Source organism: Pristiophorus japonicus, chromosome 1, assembly GCF_044704955.1.
Source record: "Pristiophorus japonicus isolate sPriJap1 chromosome 1, sPriJap1.hap1, whole genome shotgun sequence".
Taxonomy (NCBI): domain Eukaryota; kingdom Metazoa; phylum Chordata; class Chondrichthyes; family Pristiophoridae; genus Pristiophorus; species Pristiophorus japonicus.
Window position 1 is genome coordinate 52318228 of NC_091977.1, and position 19129 is coordinate 52337356.

Genomic DNA, 19129 nt, shown 5'->3' on the forward strand with positions numbered 1-19129 from the left:
ACATTGCCCCAACCCGCTTCTCAATCCACCTCACAGTTGACAAGCTTCCCGCTGGAGTGGAACTAAGCTACAGAACCAGTGGGAAGCTGCTCAACCTTCGCCGTCTCCAGGCCAGTTCCAAGACCACCCCAACCTCTGTTGTCAAGCTACAGTACGCGGACGACACCTGCGTCTGTGCACACACAGAGGCTGAACTCCAGGATATAGTCGACGTATTTACTGAGGCGTACAAAAGCATGGGCCTTACGCTAAACATCAGTAAGACAAAGGTCCTCCACCAGCCTGTCCTCGCCACACAGCACTGCCCCCCAGATATCAAGATTCACGGCGCAGCCCTGGACAACGTGGACCACTTCCCATACCTCGGGAGCCTCCTATCAACAAGAGCAGGCATTGACGACGAGATCCAACACTGCCTCCAGTGCGCCAGTGCAGCCTTCGGCCGCCTGAGGAAAAGAGTGTTTGAAGACCAGGCCCTCAAAACTGTCACCAAGCTCATGGTCTACAGGGCCGTAGCAATACCCGCCCTCCTGTATGGCTCAGAGACGTGGACCATGTACAGTAGACACCTCAAGTCACTGGAGAAATACCACCAACAATGTCTCCGCAAGATCCTACAAATCCCCTGGGAGGACAGACACACCAACATTAGTGTCCTCGTCCAGGCCAACATCCCCAGCATTGAAGCAGTGACAACACTTGATCAGCTCCGCTGGGCAGGCCACATAGTTCGCATGCCAGACACGAGACTCCCAAAGCAAGCGCTCTACTCGGAACTCGTCCACGGCAAACGAGCCAAAGGTGGGCAGCAGAAACCTTACAAGGACACCCTCAAAGCCTCCCTGATAGAGTGCGACATCCTCACTGACACCTGGGAGTCCCTGGCCAAAGACCGCCCTAAGTGGAGGAAGCGCATCCGAGAGGGCGCTGAACTCCTCGAGTATCATCGCTGAGAGCATGCAGAAATCAAGCGCAGGCAGCGGAAGGACTGTGCGGCAAACCAGGCTCCCCGCCCACCTTTCCCTTCAACCACTGTCTGTCCCACCTGTGACAGAGACTGTGGGTCTCGTATTGGACTGTACAGCTAAGAACTCATGCTAAGAGTGGAAGCAAATCTTCCTCGATTCCGAGGGACTGCCTATGATGACTGGGCCTGCCAGTGAATGGTGGCGGGAGACCGGATCGGTGCCAGAAAAGGCCCAGGCAGGTTTAATTTCGTAATTTTTTTTTGTTTCCTTGCAGACGTGTTCCTCCTGGCTTCACAAGTAAACCTTGGGCCCCCCCTGCCTTAGGCTGACCTTCCCTCACCCAATCACGATCATCTCTGGACTACTACTTACCTAATGCCGAGGTCCGTTTCCATGGGTCCCCTCAGTGGCCTGCTTCCTGCCGGCCTCATTCTCGCGGGTTTGGGCAGGTGCCCATCATGGAGGATGATAATGAGGCTCAGGAGTAAAATTCCCCAGGCCTCACGCCAATGACTCTCCTGCCTCGGGACCCGCCAGCTGCATTCCCACCCAGAGTTAAAATTGGGGCTTTACATAGCTCTTCCTTTCCCCTCCAGGATTCATCAGGTTACACATCATACCACAAGTTAGTAAGCAGCCAAGCAATCTGTGCCCACACTGGAACTGGCTGCTGGGAGGTTTACTGGTGTCAGAGTGGTAACTCTCTCACCTCCAAATCGGAAGATTGTAGGTTTCAAGCCCACCTCCAGGATGTGAGCGCATAATCCAGGCTAATACCTCAGTGCAGTACTGAGGGAGTTCTGAATTGTCAGGCGTGCCTTTTTTGCAGCCGAGATGTTAAACCGAGGTCCCAGCCCCTATTTCAACTCTGGGTGCGAAATGGGCGGGCAAGCTGGGCAGGAAACCAATGACATTGTAAGGCTGAGGCCCGGGCAATTTTAACATCCAAGCCTTATTTCCTTTTGATTGATGAACATCCCCCCTCTCCGATCGAATGGGAAAACAGGCAGCCCATCCACATGACTCATTCGATTTTCGACCGACTCCCGAGGCCTGGTTAAAGTGAGGATGCACCTCTCAAAGCACAGTTGTGTTCCCTGCTTGTTTCTCCTTCACCAACTGTGGAAGACATTTTTTGCCCTCCTACACTTCTGATGCCGCCTGTTCCTGAAGGTCCTCGTGAAGGAAGTCAGGGCAAGGAGGGAGGTACTCTTCCCCACCAAGCAGGTGAAGGTCCCCAAGGCCACTATGAAGCAAGCCTCTTCTTAGACAGTCCCCCGGAGTCAAGAATGACTTGCTTGCACACTAAAAATGAGTTCTCAGGTGATTAATGAGACCATTGCGAGACCTACAGTTTCTGTCACAAGTGGGGCAGACAGTGGTTGAAGGGATGGGTGGGTGGGTTGCTTGGGTTGTCATGCGCTCCTTCCGCTGTTTGCACTTGGCTTCCACTTGCTCCCGGCGAAGAGACTCGAGGTGTTCGGCACCTTCTTGGATGCTCCTTCTCCACTTTGAGTGGTCCTGGGCCAGGGATTCCCAGGTGTCAGTGGAGATGTTGCACTTTTTCAAGGAGGCTTTGTGGATGTTGTTGTGTATCTGTAAAGCATGCACTCCCATGTTCCGCCACCAGGGAGCTCATCTGCTGAAGTCCCAAGGGATCCCAGCGTACCTTGGGAGTACTGTATATAAGCCGGCCCCTAAGGCCTGTTCCTCACTTTGGTGTGTCTTAATAAAGACTGAGGTCACTGTTACTTTAACCTCCCTGTGTGCAGTCTCATCTGTGTTAGGAACACAATAACTGGCGACGAGTATACGAATCCAACGCAAAGATGCAGCAAACTGTGGGCATCCTGCAGAAGTTCTCGGAGGGTGAGGACTGGGAAGCCTATGTCGAACGGCTAGACCAGTACTTTGTAGCCAACAAGCTGGACGGAGAAGGAAGCGCTGCAAAAAGGAGAGCGGTCCTCCTCACAGTTTGCGGGGCACCGACCTACAGCCTCATGAAGAATCTTCTGGCTCTGTTGAAACCCACAGATAAGTCGTATGAGGAGCTGTGTACACTGGTTCAGGAGCATCTTAACCCGAGGGAGAGCGTGCTGATGGCAAGGTACCGGTTCTACACGTGCCAGCGATCTGAAGGTCAGGAAGTGGCGAGCTAAGGCAACTTGCAGGACAATGTGAATTTGATGGCGACATGGAGCAAATGCTCTGAGACTTTTTTGTACTGGGCACTGGCCACGAGACCATCCTACGAAAACTTTTGACTGCAGAGACAACAACCCTCAGTAAAGCCATTGTGATACCACAGGCATTTATATCCACCAGTGACACCCACCAAACAAATCTCTCAGCACACAAGTGCAAGCAATGTTCATAAATTAACTGGAACTGTGTTTGCGAGCAGAAATGTACAGGACAGAAACCACGAGTCTGCAGCTGCCAACAGGCCTCAGGTGACCCAGATTGACTCGAGTCCGCCACAAAGGATGAATGCAAGGCAATTCACACCTTGTTGGCGTTGTGGAGCCTTCCATTCAGCCTATTCATGCCGCATCAAAGGGTATGTTTGCAAGAGCTGTGGAACAATGGGGCACCTCCAATGAGCTTGCAGACGAGCTGCAAGCTCTGCAAAACCTGCTAACCACCACGTGGCAGAGGAAGATCGGTCCATGGTGGATCAAAGCAATTTCAAGCCTCAGAGAGAGGAGGCAGATGCTGAAGTACATGGGGTGCACACATTTTCGATGAAATGTCCAGCTATAATGCTAAACATAAAATTGAATGGCTTACCCGTAACCATGGAACTGGACACTGGCATTAGCCAATCCATCATGAGTAAAAATATGTTTGAGAGACTGTGGTGCAACAAGGCATTCAGACCAGCCCTGAGCCCCATCCACACGAAATTGAGAACGTACACCAAAGAGCTTATCACTGTCCTGGGCAGCGCCATGGTCAAGGTCACCTACGAGGGCCCAGTGCACGAACTGCCACTCTGGATTGTCCCGGGCGATGGCCCCACACTGCTTGGAAGGAGCTGGCTGGGCAGAATCCGCTGGAACTGGGATGACATCTGAGCGCTATCACGTGTCGATGAGGCCTCATGTACCCAGGTTCTTAACAAAATTCCTTCCCTTTTTGAGCCAGGCATTGGAAACTTTTCCGGGGCGAAGGTGAGGATCTACTTGATCCCAGAGGCACGACCCATTCACCACAAGGCGCGAGCGGTACCTCACATGATGAGGGAGAGAATGGAAATCGAGCTGGACAGGCTGCAACGTGAGGGCATCATCTCCCCAGTGGAATTCAGCGAGTGAGCCAGCTCGATTGTTCTAGTTCTCAAAAGTGATGGCACGGTCAGGATTTGCGGCGATTATAAAGTAACTATTAATCGTTTCTCGCTACAGGACCAATACCCGCTACCTAAGGCAGATGACCAATTTGCGACGCTGGCAGGAGGCAAGACTTTCACCAAGCTCAACCTGACTTCGGCCTACATGACGCAGGAGCTGGAGGATTCTTCAAAGGGCCTTACCTGCATCAACATGCACAAGGGACTGTTCATCTGCAACAGATGCCCATTTGGAATTCGGTCGGCTGCAGCGATCTTCCAGAGAAACATGGAGAGCCTACTCAAGTCGGTACCACGCACGGTGGTTTTTCAGGACGGCATATTGGTCACGGGTCGGGACACCGTCGAGCACCTACAAAACCTGGAGGAGGTCCTCCAGCGACTGGATCGCGTAGGGCTGCGGCTGAAGAGGTCGAGATGCGTCTTCATGGCAACAGAAGTGGAGTTTTTGGGGAGAAGGATCGTGGCAGATGGCATTCGGCCCACAGATGCCAAGACAGAAGCTATCAGGAACGCTCCCAGGCCACAGAACGTCACGGAGCTGCAGTCATTCCTGGGACATAAGAACATAAGGATTAGGAACAGGAGTAGGCCATCTAACCCCTCGAGCCTGCTCCGCCACTCAACAAGATCATGGCTGATCTGGCCGTGGACTCAGCTCCACTTACCCGCCCGCTCCCCATAATCCTTAATTGCCTTATTGGTTAAAAATCTATCTATCTGTGATTTGAATACATTCAATGAACAAGCCTCAACTGCTTCCTTGGGCAGAGAATTCCACAGATTCACAACTCTCTGGGAGAAGAAATTCCTTCTCAACTCGGTTTTAAATTGGCTCCCCTGTATTTTGAGGCTGTGCCCCCTAGTTCTAGTCTCCCCAACCAGTGGAAATAACCTCTCTGCCTCTATCTTGTCTATCCCTTTCATTATTTTAAATGTTTCTATAAGATCACCCCTCATCCTTCTGAACTCCAACGAGTAAAGACCCAGTCTACTCAATTTATCATCATAAGGTAACCCCCTCATCTCCGGAATCAGCCAAGTGAATCGTCTCTGTACCCCCTCCAAAGCTAGTATATCCTTCCTTAAGTAAGGTGACCAAAACTGCACGCAGTACTTCAGGTGCGGCCTCACCAATACCCTGTACAGTTGCAGCAGGACCTCCCTGCTTTTGTACTCCATCCCTCTCGCAATGAAGGCCAACATTCCATTTGCCTTCCTGATTACCTGCTGCACCTGCAAACTAACTTTTTGGGATTCATGCACAAGGACCCCCAGGTCCCTCTGCACCTCAGCATGTTGTAATTTCTCCCCATTCAAATAATATTCCCTTTTACTGTTTTTTTTTTCCAAGGTGGATGACCTCACATTTTCCGACATTGTATTCCATCTACCAAACCTTAGCCCATTCGCTTAACCTACCTAAATCTCTTTGCAGCCTCTCTGTGTCCTCTACACAACCCGCTTTCCCACTAATCTTTGTGTCATCTGCAAATTTTGTTACACTACACTCTGTCCCCTCTTCCAGGTCATCTATGTATATTGTAAACAGTTGTGGTCCCAGCACCGATCCCCGTGGCACACCACTAACCACCGATTTCCAACCCGAAAAGGACCCATTTATCCCGACTCTCTGCTTTCTGTTAGCCAGCCAATTCTCGATCCATGCTAATACATTTCCTCTGACTCCCCGTACCTTTATCTTCTGCAGTAACCTTTTGTATGGCACCTTATTGAATGCCTTTTGGAAATCTAAATACACCATATCCATCGGTACACCTCTATCCACCATGCTCGTTATATCCTCAAAGAATTCCAGTAAATTAGTTAAACATGATTTCCCCTTCATGAATCCATGTTGCGTCTGCTTGATTGCACTATTCCTATCTAGATGTCCCGCTATTTCTTCCTTAATGATAGCTTCAAGCATTTTCCCCACTGCAGATGTTAAACTAACCGGCCTATAGTTACCTGCCTTTTGTCTGTCCCCTTTTTTTAAACAGAGGCGTTCCATTAGCTGCTTTCCAATATGATGGTACCTCCCCAGAGTCCAGAGAATTTTGGTAGATTATAACGAATGCATCTGCTATAACTTCTGCCATCTCTTTTAATACCCTGGGATGCATTTCATCAGGACCAGGGGACTTGTCTACCTTGAGATCCATTAGCCTATCCAGCACTACCCCCCTAGTGATAGTGATTGTCTCAAGGTCCTCCTTTCCCACACTCCTCAACTATTTTGGTAACTTCCTACCAGGGTTAAGCACCCTCTTAGAGCCCCTACATGTGTTATTGTGGAAAGGTGAGAACTGGGTATGGGGGAAAAAACCAAGTCATTGCTTTTCAGAAAGCCAGAAACATTTTATGCTCCAACAAGCTGCTTGTATTGTATAACCCGTGTAAAAGACTTGTGCTAGCATGTGATGTGTCATCGTACAGAGTCGGGTGTGTATTACAACAAGCAAACGTTGCGGGGAAGTTGCAACCTGTCATCTATGCTTCCAGGAGCTTGTCTAAGGCCGAGAGGGCATTGAGAAAGAGGCATTAGTGTGTATGTGTTCAGGGTAAAGAAAATGCATCAGTACCTGTTTGGCCTCAAATTTGATCACAAGCCCCTCATATCCCTGTTCGCTGAAAACAAGGGGATAAATACTAATGCCTCAGCCCGCATACAAAGGTGGGCACTCGCGCTATCAGCATATAACTATACCACCCGCCACAGGCCAGGTACCGAGAACTGTGCAGATGCTCTCAGTCGGCTACCATTGCCCACCACGGGGGTGGAAATGGTGCAGCCTGCAAACTTGTTGATGGTGGCGCAGCCCGCGGACTTGTTGATGGTCATGGAAGTGTTCGAAAATGATAAATCACCTGTCACGGCCCGCCAGATTAGGACTTGGACCAGCCAAGATCCTCTGCTGTCCCTAGTAAAAAACTGTACTGCATGGGAGCTGGGCCAGCAACCCCGTTGAAATGCAAGAGCTAATGAAGCCGTTCCAGTGGCGAAAGGACAAGCTGTCCATTCACACAGACTGCCTGTTGTGGGGTAACTGCGTAGTGCTACCCAAAAAGGGCAGGGAGACGTTCATCTCGGATCTCCACAGCACAGACCCGGGTATAGTAATGATGAAAGCGATAGCCAGATCCCACGTATGGTGGCCCAGTATTGACTCTGACTTCGAGTCCTGTGTATGGCAATGCAGCGTGTGTGCTCAGTTGAGCAACGTGCCCAGAGAGGCACCACTAAGTTTGTGGTCCTGGCCCTACAGACCATGGTCGAGGATCCATGTCAATTAAGCGGGCCCGTTTCTCGATAAAATGTTCCTGGTGGTGGTGGATGCTTTTTCAAAATGGATTGAATGTGAAATAATGTCAGGAAGCACCGCCACCGCCACCATTGAAAGCCTGAGGGTCATGTCTGCCACCCATGGCCTACCTGACATACTGGTCAGTGACAACGGGCCATGTTTCACCAGTGCCGAATTTAAAGAATTCATGACCCGCAATGGAATCAAACATGTCACCTCGACCCCGTTTAAACCAGCCTCCAATGGGCAGGCAGAGCGGCAGTACAAACAATCAAACAGAGCCTTAAACGAGTCACAGAACACTCACTGCAAATCCGCCTGTCCCAAGTACTGCTCAGCTACCGCACGAGACCCCACTCGCTCACAGGGGTGCCCCCGGCTGAGTTACTCATGAAAAGGACACTTAAAACCAGACTCTCACTGGTTCACCCCAACCTGCATGATCAGGTAGAGAGCAGGCGGCAGCAACAAAATGTAAACGATGGTCGCGCCACTGTTTCATGGGAAATTGATCTGAATGACCCTGTGTATGTGCTAAACGATGGACATGGTCTCAAGTGGATTTCAGGCACGGTGATAGCTAAAGAAGGGAGAAGGGTGTTTGTAGTCAAACTAGACAATGGACAAATTTGCAGAAAGCACCTGGACCAAACGAGGCTGCGGTTCACAGACTGCCCTGAACAACCCACAGCAGATACCACCTTTTTTGAGCCCACAACACACACCCAAAGGATCAACGACACCACGCCGGACCAGGAAATCGAACCCATCACGCCCAACAGACCAGCAAGGCCAGGCTCACCCAGCAGCCCTGCAGGGCCAACAACACGCCAGCCCAGCGAGGGCACAGCCAACACACCAGAACAGACATTTGTACCGAGGCGATCCACCAGGGAAAGAAAGGCTCCCGACCGCCTCACCTTGTAAATAGTTTTCACTTTGACTTTGGGGGGGGAGTGATGTTGTGTATCTGTAAAACATGCACTCCCATGTTCCGCCACCAGGAAGCTCATGCCCTGAAGTCCCAAGGGATCCCAGCATCCCTTGGGAGCACTGTATATAAGCCGGCCCCTAAGGCCTGTTCCTCACTCTGGAGTGTCTTATTAAAGACTGAGGTCACTGTTACTTTAACCTCCCTGTGTGCAGTCTCATCTGCGTTAGAAACACAATAGGTGTCCTTGAAGCGTTTCCTCTGCCCATCTAGGGTTCGCTTGCCTTGCCTGGCTAGCAGTGGCTGCAGAGTTGGTGCCACCAGCATCAGTCCCAGGATCTCGGTTCAATGTAGAAAGAGGTTCAGGAACACCACTAGAGCAGCAAAGGTGAGCAGATCTTCACCTCTCCACCTATCTCAACAGCACCTGACAACACTGCTTTCACCCCCTCTCCACCATTTACAACAATTCTCTGCCTTCCATCACATAAGAACGTAAGAAATAGGAGCAGGTGTAGGCCATACGGCCCCTCGAGCCTGCTCCGCAATTTAAACAATCATGGCTGATCCGATCATGGACCCAGGTCCACTTCCTCGCCCGCTCCCCGTTACCCCTTATTCCCTATCGGTTAAGAAACTGTCTATTTCTGTCTTAAATTTATTCAATGACCCAGCTTCCACAGCTTTCTGAGGCAGCAAATTCCACAGATTTACAACCCTCCGAAAGAAGAAATTCCTCCTCATCTCAGTTTTAAATGGGCAGCCCCTTCTTCTAAGATTATGCCCCTTAGTTCTAGTCTCCCCCATCAATGGAAACATCCTCTCTGCATCCACCTTCAAGCCCCCTCATAATCTTATACGTTTTGATAAGATCACCTCTCATTCTTCTGAATTCCATTGAGTAGAGGCCCAACCTACTCAAACTTTCCTCATAAGTCAACCCCCTCATCTCCGGAATCAACCTGGTGAACCTTCTCTGAACTGCTTCCAAAGCAAATATATCCTTTCTTAAATATAGAAACCAAAACTGTACACATTATTCCAGGTGTGGCCTCACCAATACCCTGTATAACTGTAGCAAGCCCTTCCCTGCTCTTAAATTCCCTCCCGTTTGCAATAAAGACCAAGATTCCATTGGCCTTCCTGATCACTTGCTGTACCTGCATACTAACCTTTTGTGTTTCATGCACCAGGACCCCTTGGTCCCGCTGTACTGCAGCACTTTGCAATCTTTCTCCATTTAAATAATAACTTGCTCTTCAATTTTCTTTTGCCAAAGTGCATAACCTCACACTTACCAACATTATACTCCATCTCCCAAATTTTTGCCTACTCACTTAGCCTGTCTATGTCTTTTGCAGGTTTTTTATGTCCTCCTCACACACTGCTTTTCCTCCCATCTTTGTATCATCAGCATACTTGGCTACGTTACACTCGGTCCCTTCATCCTTCAACATACAATCAGCAGGGCACACTCACCTCTTCCTTGCCTCTTTTCACGCACTTAGACCATTGTCTTCTCACATGCTATCACTTGCACAGCCACCAATCCTCCCACCACTGCTTCCTCACTTCACATTACATACACTTGGCTTTATGTTCATCACCTCCCCATCTATATTCCATCTTATTCCTTCTCCACCTCTAAACACTTGTCTTACACATCTCCACAGCCACTCTCACTCTCTCTTTCTGCTATCGAAGGCAACACCTATAACTAGGGAGAGGACCAAGTAACGTTCCCGCCAGCAGTATGGAGGTCCTGCGCAATCCGCTCACCAGCTGAACCATGAAAATAACTGCGCATGCGCAAAAAATTGAATGGGCCGCACAGCCAGTTAAAGGGCCCATGCGCCCCCCAAAATTACAGGGAATATTGGGACCAAGAGTGGGGAGGGGCGCGGGGGGAGCGGGCGCAGAGACAACATCATCACTCTCACCCAAGTAAAGCAAGAAGCCCAAGCGCTCAGTGGCACTCTGGATTGAGTGGCTTTTGCTCAGTTATTTCAATTAAAGCTATTATTTATGCCGTGGATCACTCAGAAATTCTGTGTGCTACCTATTGTCATAACTTGTTTTTATTCATCAAGATGTTGAGTTAGACTTTACATGCTCCTTTTCTGGCCATTTTTTCCCATCCTTGCCCAAAGGAGGTGCCTCGTGCTGCGGAGTGATTAGGTGGGTACTGGGAGCCTTCCAGTACTTTGCCTATGTAGCCATTCTTCACGTGTGAACTTAGGATCAGCCATCTAGAAACATAGAAAATAGATGCAGGCCATTCGGCCCTTCGAGCCTGCACCACTGTTCAATATGATCATGGCTGATCTTGCAAATTCAGTACCCCATTCCTGCTTTTTCCCCATACCCCTTGATCCCTTTAGTCATAAGGGTCACATCTACCTCCCTTTTGAATTCGACCCTAACTCTATTCGATCCGAGGGGCATTAAAGCCAAGCCTGATCCCATTATCACCCAATGACCCCATGCATGCACTTTGCAACAGGCATCACTGAAGGATGATCAGGAGCTCCTGCTGTATTTTTTCTCCCATCTCTAGCCCCTACTGAGATCAGCTGCCTGAGCACATACTGAGAATTGTACCAGTGACCTTGTCACTCTGCGTGGCTCAGTAACACACCGCCTGATTCATTCACCAACTCATATTTCAAGGGACTTCATTTGCTAAATGATTCTCTGGTCTGAGCTTTGTTAGCTGGTCCTGTCAGGGGTAGCAGTTATTTTCTAACACAAGACATTTAGTAACCCCGGCTCACCGTCAGCACTGTTATAAAGAAGTATTTGTGGATCGTTTTTTTTGTCCTCCAGATGAACTGTGACACAAACGCCTTGGAAGCTGGATTGGATTACTTCATCAAGTTAAGCAAGGTGAGGTTGATTAGTGAATAGCAAACATTTCCACCAATTGCGTGAATGTATTAATTTAAATCATTTTCCCTTAGTCCCCTTTCTCATACCACCTCCCTTCTATTCACTAGGTTATTTCACTCCCTTCCAAACAAGTCATTTTGCAGTGCCATTAACAAGCAACCCTGGCTCACCACTCTTCCATTTCAATGAGTCCTATGTAATTCTTTAATCTCGCCCAAGTTACCCTCTCGTATTTAATCACTTCCTATGCGCGTTTCCAGTCTATTTCCGTGCTGTTTTTGATCTGTCAAAGGCTGAACATATCTCTTCAAGATCTGAACCAAATGCTCCCATTGATCAGCTGAGGCCTATTTCAACAGCGACATTTCAGCTTTATCTTTTGCCCTTACAGATAAACATTTCTGCTGCAATATAAAACAACAGCACATTTCTGTGCAAAGTCATGTTTAATATGAATTGCACATTTTAAAATAAAGGGAACTGTGAAAGTCAGGACATTTTAAACCTGCTGGGAGTTGTTTGCTTTGTCTTGTAGCAGCTGAACACAGAAATGGTTTTCTCTACACATGTGGGCTATATCTTGACAAAGGGAAAGCTTTTCAGGATTTCATGCAATATGGCTTATTCATAGCAGAGGTGTGTAATATAGTTGTTTCACTCAGCCAACAGAGTTCATAGGAAAACAGGCTTTGATAAACATCAAAAAAGAAGGGATTCAACGTAAACTAGTGTACCTCACCATGCAAACTGACACCGTGGATCCTGAAGGAAATGAAAGCATTTGGTACGAAGACAAGGTAAGTCCAAAGAGAATTAAGTGCCTTTGACAAAGAACCATTGACGGCTTTGAACTCTTTACTTGAGATCAGAAGTGTCCAAACTGCATCCACTGGCCAAATGTGCCCATAAGCCCTGCCTGAATGGCTCAGGAAGTCATTTTAATTACCACTGAGGTATAATAAGAACATAAGAAATAGGAACAGGAGTAGGCCATTCGGCCCCTCAACCCTGCTCCGCCATTCAATATTATGGCTGATCTTCTAGCTCAACTCCACTTTCCTGCAATATTCCCATATCTTTTGATGTGCAAAGTTAAAGCACATGGGATTGGGGGTAGTGTGCTGACGTGGATTGAGAACTGGTTGTCAGACAGGAAGCAAAGAGTAGGAGTAAATGGGTACTTTTCAGAATGGCAGGCAGTGACTAGTGGGGTACCGCAAGGTTCTGTGCTGGGGCCCCAGCTGTTTACATTGTACATTAATGATTTAGACGAGGGGATTAAATGTAGTATCTCCAAATTTGCAGATGACACTAAGATGGGTGGCAGTGTGAGCTGCGAGGAGCATGCTATGAGGCTGCAGAGTGACTTGGATAGGTTAGGTGAGTGGGCAAATGCATGGCAGATGAAGTATAATGTGGATAAATGTGAGGTTATCAACTTTGGTGGTAAAAACAGAGAGACAGACTATTATCTGAATGGTGACAGATTAGGAAAAGGGGAGGTGCAAAGAGACCTGGGTGTCATGGTACATCAGTCATTGAAGGTTGGCTTGCAGGTACAGCAGGCGGTTAAGAAAGCAAATGGCATGTTGGCCTTCATAGCGAGGGGATTTGAGTATAGTTGTACGGTGCCTTGGTGAGGCCACACTTGGAGTATTGTGTACAGTTTTGGTCTCCTAACTTGAGGAAGGACATTCTTGCTTTTGAGGGAGTGCAGCGAAGGTTCACCAGACTGATTCCCGGGATGGCGGGACTGACATATCAAGAAAGATTGGATCAACGGGGCTTGTATTCACTGGAGTTCAGAAGAATGAGAGGGGATCTCATAGAAACGTTTAAAATTCTGACGGGTTTAGACAGGTTAGATGTAGGAAGAATGTTCCCAATGTTGGGGAAGTCCAGAACCAGGGGACACAGTCTAAGGAAAAGGGGTAAGCCATTTAGGACCGAGATGAGGAGGAATTTCTTCACCCAGAGAGTGGTGAACCTGTGGAATTCTCTACCACAGAAAGTTGTTGAGGCCAATTCACTAAATATATTCAAAAAGGAGTTAGATGTAGTCCTTACTACTAGGGGGATCAAGGAGTATGGCGAGAAAGCAGGAATGGGGTACTGAAGTTGCATGTTCAGCCATTAACTCATTGAATGGCGGTGCATGCTCGAAGGGCCGAATGGCCTACTCCTGCACCTATTTTCTATGTTTCTATGATTCCCTTAATACCCAAAAATGTATCGATCTCTCTGTTGAATATACTCAACGACTGAGCCTCCACAGCCCTCTGGGGTAGAGAATTCCAAAGATTCACCACCATCTGAGTGAAGACGTTTCACCTTATCTCAGTCCTAAATGGCTGACCCCTTATTCTGAGAATATGACCCCTGATTCTAGACTCCCCAGCCAGGGGAAACATCCTCCCACCATCTACCCTGTCAAGCCCTGTAAGAATTTTTTATGTTTCAATGAGATCACCTCCCATTCTTCTAAACTCTTGAGAATATAGGCCTGTCTACTCAATCTCTCCTCATAGGACAATCCCCCCATCCCAGGTATCAGTCTGGTGAACCTTCATTGCACTCCCTCTATGGCAAGTATATCCTTCCTTAGTTAAGGAGACCAAAACTATACACAATACTCCAGGTGCAGTCTCACCAGGGCCCTATATAATGGCCAAATGATGCCCATAGTAAGTGGAGGATTGTCTCCTGGTCTTAAACCTTTCTTGGGTGATTCCTTTGCTCAACAATTACAGTACATGAGATGTATTCTCCTGCTACTAAGTATGTAGAGCAACCCCCACTCTGCTGGCTCCTGATGTGAGAAGGTTTAGTGATTGTAGACTTGGTTTAGTGGTGGTGCGTAATGCGCTCCACTGTAGGAAGACAATTAGAAAAAGGTCTAGAGCAACAGCAACAAATAAAATATAAGTTAAATACTGCGGATGCTAGAAATCTGAAATAAAAACAGTAAATGCTGGAAATACTCAGCAGGTCAGGCAGCACCTGTGGAGAGAGAAACAGAACTAACATTTCAAGTCGTTAACCTTTCGTCAGAACTGACAATGGTTAGAGATGTACCAGGACCCATCCACTATTAGCGGCCATGCCTTCAGCTGCCTAGGCCCTATGCTCTTGAATTTCCTCACTAAACCTCTCCACCTCTCTACTCACTTTCCTCCTTTAAGATGCTCCTTAAAACCTACCTCTTTGACCAAGCCTCTGGTCATCTGCCCTAATATCTCCTTATGTGCCTCGGTGTCAAATTTTGTTTGCTAATGCTCATCTGTGAAGCCCCTTTACTGTCTTAAAGATGCTATATAAATGCAAGTTGTTGTTATAAAGCAGTATTCTTGTGTGTTAAGGTTGTCGGTAACACCACATCTGGAGCCTACAGTTACAACACACAACAGAGTGTGGCCTTCGCATACGTGCCTGTGGAACTCAGCAAAATAGGACAACACCTGGAGGTGGAACTGCTGAATAAAAAATATAATGCAGTAATCATCCAAGAACCACTCGTCCTGACAGAGCCAACTAGGGCTCGAATGAAGAGGAAAAGTGGGAGCACAAATGTTTGAGAGACAGTTGTTTAAAAAGATACCAACAAAGCAACCCTACACCCTGAACCGAAGAAGTATATGTCAGTACTATAGGTACCATTAAAATATGCCATTTAAATGTAAAAAAATAAGTACAGGGCTGCAAGATTAAAAGTGATTCCAATTGTAGATATTTCTGCAGTACCATCTTCACACGTGTGGGAACCTGATTAACAAGAAGATCTGTTCGACAAATGCTTTCGACCAATAAATGTGCTGGGTCATGTTTCTTTGGGGTAGGAGCCATTTCTATTGAGCCATGTTTCAGCTGGGACCAAGCTTCCTATTACCCAAGATTCCACATGTGTGACGATGTTGGCCTCAGCAAAAGGGCCTCAGCAAAAAACATGAAACACAGTCACTACCGTCCCACAGCGGGAGTGTCGATCTTTCCCGTATTAAGCAGAACGGGCAAGTTTGCCTCAGTGTTAACAAAACTGCCTACAGCCCTGGTCTTATCTTGGTCTTGAAGGGGTAGATTATGAATTGCAGTCACTGTAACTAATGGGAAAAGAATAAAAAAAATCTGGCTAATTACAAAAACTTGCTGTGATTTAAAGATCATAGAGTTTATTAGAACTAATTAGCTGGTACTTTGAATCATTTTTATTCTGAATGTGTGAATCACTTGCTGTGACATGTGAAAATCTTTCACCCAAGTGGGACTAATACAATGCAAATTCAGTTGTTTTATAAAGTCACCTATCACCTGTTCCACCTGCACCATTGCCTTTCTTTAACTGAATTGTTCAACTAATGCTAGATGGTTAGGAATCAATTTCAGCTTCAGTGCAACAGGGAAGAAAGTTTTATTCAAAGCAGGATGGGATTTTTATATTTAAAAAGCTGAGGTCATTAATTGAATGATGAAAAAGAAAACCACAATTATGCTGCAACAATTAGCCCAATGAAAGGAATAGACATGAGCTCTTGAACTTGAGCTCATTCTGATTGGTGCTGGGATGCATCACAATTCTGGGCATGGATCAGACACCTATAGCAAAAGATTTCATGAGTTCACATCCCTCCAAGTGCTGCTGAAATGATTTAATAAAATAGCAAAAACTTTTCTAAGTGAAATCATTTGTTTCAAACTCCAAGGTCAAACATTCACAGCACCAACATGATCAGGAGCTGTTCCGAACAAGTAGGGAAATGGTCGGTGAACATCGTGTAATATTCTAGGACTTGGTGGTCTGCTGCTGCTGCTTTTCAAAACTAAAGCCCGAATTTTAAGTCAGGGCAGGAATTGGGCATTGGTGGGGGCGGGAACCAATTAGACATAGGAGGTGCCCAAGGATAGTTATACTAGATGCAAACCCACTCCTTTGTTTCAGCACGAATGGCAATATTGAACCGAAAGGAATTTCTGCCGAAATAATTGCAAGTGTTGCACTAAATCCACCCTGCCATGAACCAAAACAAAAGTACTGCACAAAATATCCTAAAATAGCTATTTGTATATTAGTTCAGGAAGGCACAATCCCTGGAGTAACTGAATGGAAACAAATAGCCTGACACCCTCCTTTAGGCAACGTGCTGGCACTTGGTTAGCACGGAGCAGGGTGTCACTGAGTGGAGACTGAATGGAGGTACCTCACAGCTCCTGGTGGCTAGAAATGGGCGCAATAGCAGAGTGGCCTCAGCGTAGCCTACCTGCTTACCTTCTCAGCAGCAGAGGCTTGAAGGTCAGGGTGCTTGAAGAATGGCAAGAACAACTTGTAGACATTCCGGTCTATATAGAAACATAGAAAATAGGTGCAGGAGTAGGCCATTCGGCCCTTCGAGCCTGCACCGCCATTCAATGAGTTCATGGCTGAACATGCAACTTCAGTACCCCGTTCCTGCTTTCTCGCCATACCCCTTGATCCCCCTAGTAGTAAGGACTACATCTAACTTCTTTTTGAATATATTTAGTGAATTGGCCTCAACAACTTTCTGTGGTAGAGAATTCCACAGGTTCACCACTCTCTGGGTGAAGAAGTTTCTCCTCATCTCGGTCCTAAATGGCTTACCCCTTATCCTTAGACTGTGACCCCTGGTTCTGGACTTCCCCAACATTGGGAACATTCTTCCTGCATCTAAACCCGTCAGAATTTTAAATGTTTCTATGAGATCCCCTCTCGTTCTTCTGAACTCCAGTGAATACAAGCCCAGTTGATCCAGTCTTTCTTGATATGTCAGTCCCGCCATCCCGGGAATCAGTCTGGTGAACCTTCGCTGCACTCCCTCAATAGCAAGAATGTCCTTCCTCAAGTTAGGAAACCAAAACTGTACACAATACTCCAGGTGTGGCCTCACCAAGGCCCTGTACAACTGTAGTAACACCTTCCTGCCCCTGTACTCAAATCCCCTCGCTATGAAGGCCAACATGCCATTTGCTTTCCTAACCGCCTGCTGTACCTGCATACCAACCTTCAATGACTGATGTACCATGACACCCAGGTCTCGTTGCACCTCCCCTTTTCCTAATCTGTCACCATTCAGATAATAGTCTGTCTCTCTGTTTTTACCACCAAAGTGGATAACCTCACATTTATCCACATTATACTTCATCTGCCATGCATTTGCCCACTCACCTAACCTATCCAAGTCACTCTGCAGCCTCAGAGCATCCTCCTCACAGCTCACACTGCCACCCATCTTAGTGTCATCCGCAAATTTGGAGATACTACATTTAATCCCCTCGTCTAAATCATTAATGTACAATGTAAACAGCTGGGGCCCCAGCACAGAACCTTGTGGTACGCCACTAGTCACTGCCTGTCTTTCTGAAAAGTACCCATTTACTCCTACTCTTTGCTTCCTGTCTGACAACCAGTTCTCAATCCACATCAGCACACTACCCCCAATCCCATGTGCTTTAACTTTGCACATTAATCACTTGTGTGGGACCTTGTCGAAAGCTTTCTGAAAGTCCAAATACACCACATCAACTGGTTCTCCCTTGTCCACTCTACTGGAAACATCCTCAAAAAATTCCAGAAGATTTGTCAAGCATGATTTTCCTTTCACAAATCCATGCTGACTTGGACCTATCGTGTCACCTCTTTCCAAATGCACTGCTATGACATCCTTAATAATTGATTCCATCATTTTACCCAATACCGATGTCAGGCTGACTACCACACCTGGTGGTGCCTTTACCCACTAGACAATTGGTGATGGCCATGATAGTAATTTTTTTTAAACTGCTTTTACTACAGTGAATGTTTTGTTCGATTAGAAGGAAATTAACACAGGAAATGATGGTGAGAACAAACTTTTATTTTTGAGTCAATGTGGACTGTATCAAATTGAAGTTTAACTGCTTAATTTGTAGTGTTGTGTACAATTTAATAAAATAACTTTTAATATCAATTGCATTAATGCTATGCAAATAAAATGGATTTATTGGAAACCCTTGGGGAATGTTCTGTTTCTTTTAAATAAATAGGATTCCAAATGTGACATTTATCATGTCTTTTATTTCCAGAACTAGTACAGTATACAAATAGAATACTATTTACAGGAGAGGTAGTTGGATAGGCTGAATAATAAACCCTCGTCCCTCGTCTATTCTTGGATAGTTGATCTGGTGCATCTCCTAATCTAACTTGTCCCAGTTTCCCTAGAATGATTGATTTGATTGACAGGTCAGTAAGTTGTTTTCTCTCTGACTCACACTCACACTGGCATCCCTCAGCTGAGATGGCTGGCCTATAACTGGAGTAGGTACAGAAGAGTAACACCGGATGTTGTATCTCCCTATTTGCATACAACCTGTGTTAATAAAATAAGTGTGGAGCAACAAAAGGACGTTCAGCCCACCAGGCTTGTTCCTCCCAGAGACCAGGCACTATTTCGCTCTTGCTTGGGACTACAAGCGCAATTCTGTGTTCACAGCAGGGAAGCCACACTCAAAGACTGGATCGACTAGGCTTATATTCACTGGAATTTAAAAGAATGAGAGGGGATCTCATAGAAACATATAAAATTCTGACGGGATTAGACAAGTTAGATGCAGGAAGAATGTTCCCGATGTTGGGGAAGTCCAGAACCAGGGGTCACAGTCTAAGGATAAGGGGTTAGCCATTTAGGACCGA

General features: G+C 46.9%; 1 protein-coding gene across 2 annotated transcripts in view; it reads left to right on the forward strand.

Moving 5' to 3' along the window:
• Nucleotides 1-16965, forward strand: part of dmgdh (dimethylglycine dehydrogenase) — a 181276-nt gene extending 164311 nt beyond the window's left edge. Inside the window, exons 14-16 of one of the 2 annotated variants that reach the window (XM_070879751.1) lie at nt 11386-11445; nt 12111-12245; nt 14808-16965. In XM_070879751.1, the coding sequence (XP_070735852.1) occupies nt 11386-11445; nt 12111-12245; nt 14808-15023 (411 nt within the window). In that variant the 3' untranslated portion in view covers nt 15024-16965. The remainder of the gene's footprint in view (nt 1-11385; nt 11446-12110; nt 12246-14807) is intronic. The other variant, XM_070879752.1, reaches the window with a different exon arrangement.
• Nucleotides 16966-19129: the final 2164 nt, after the last annotated feature.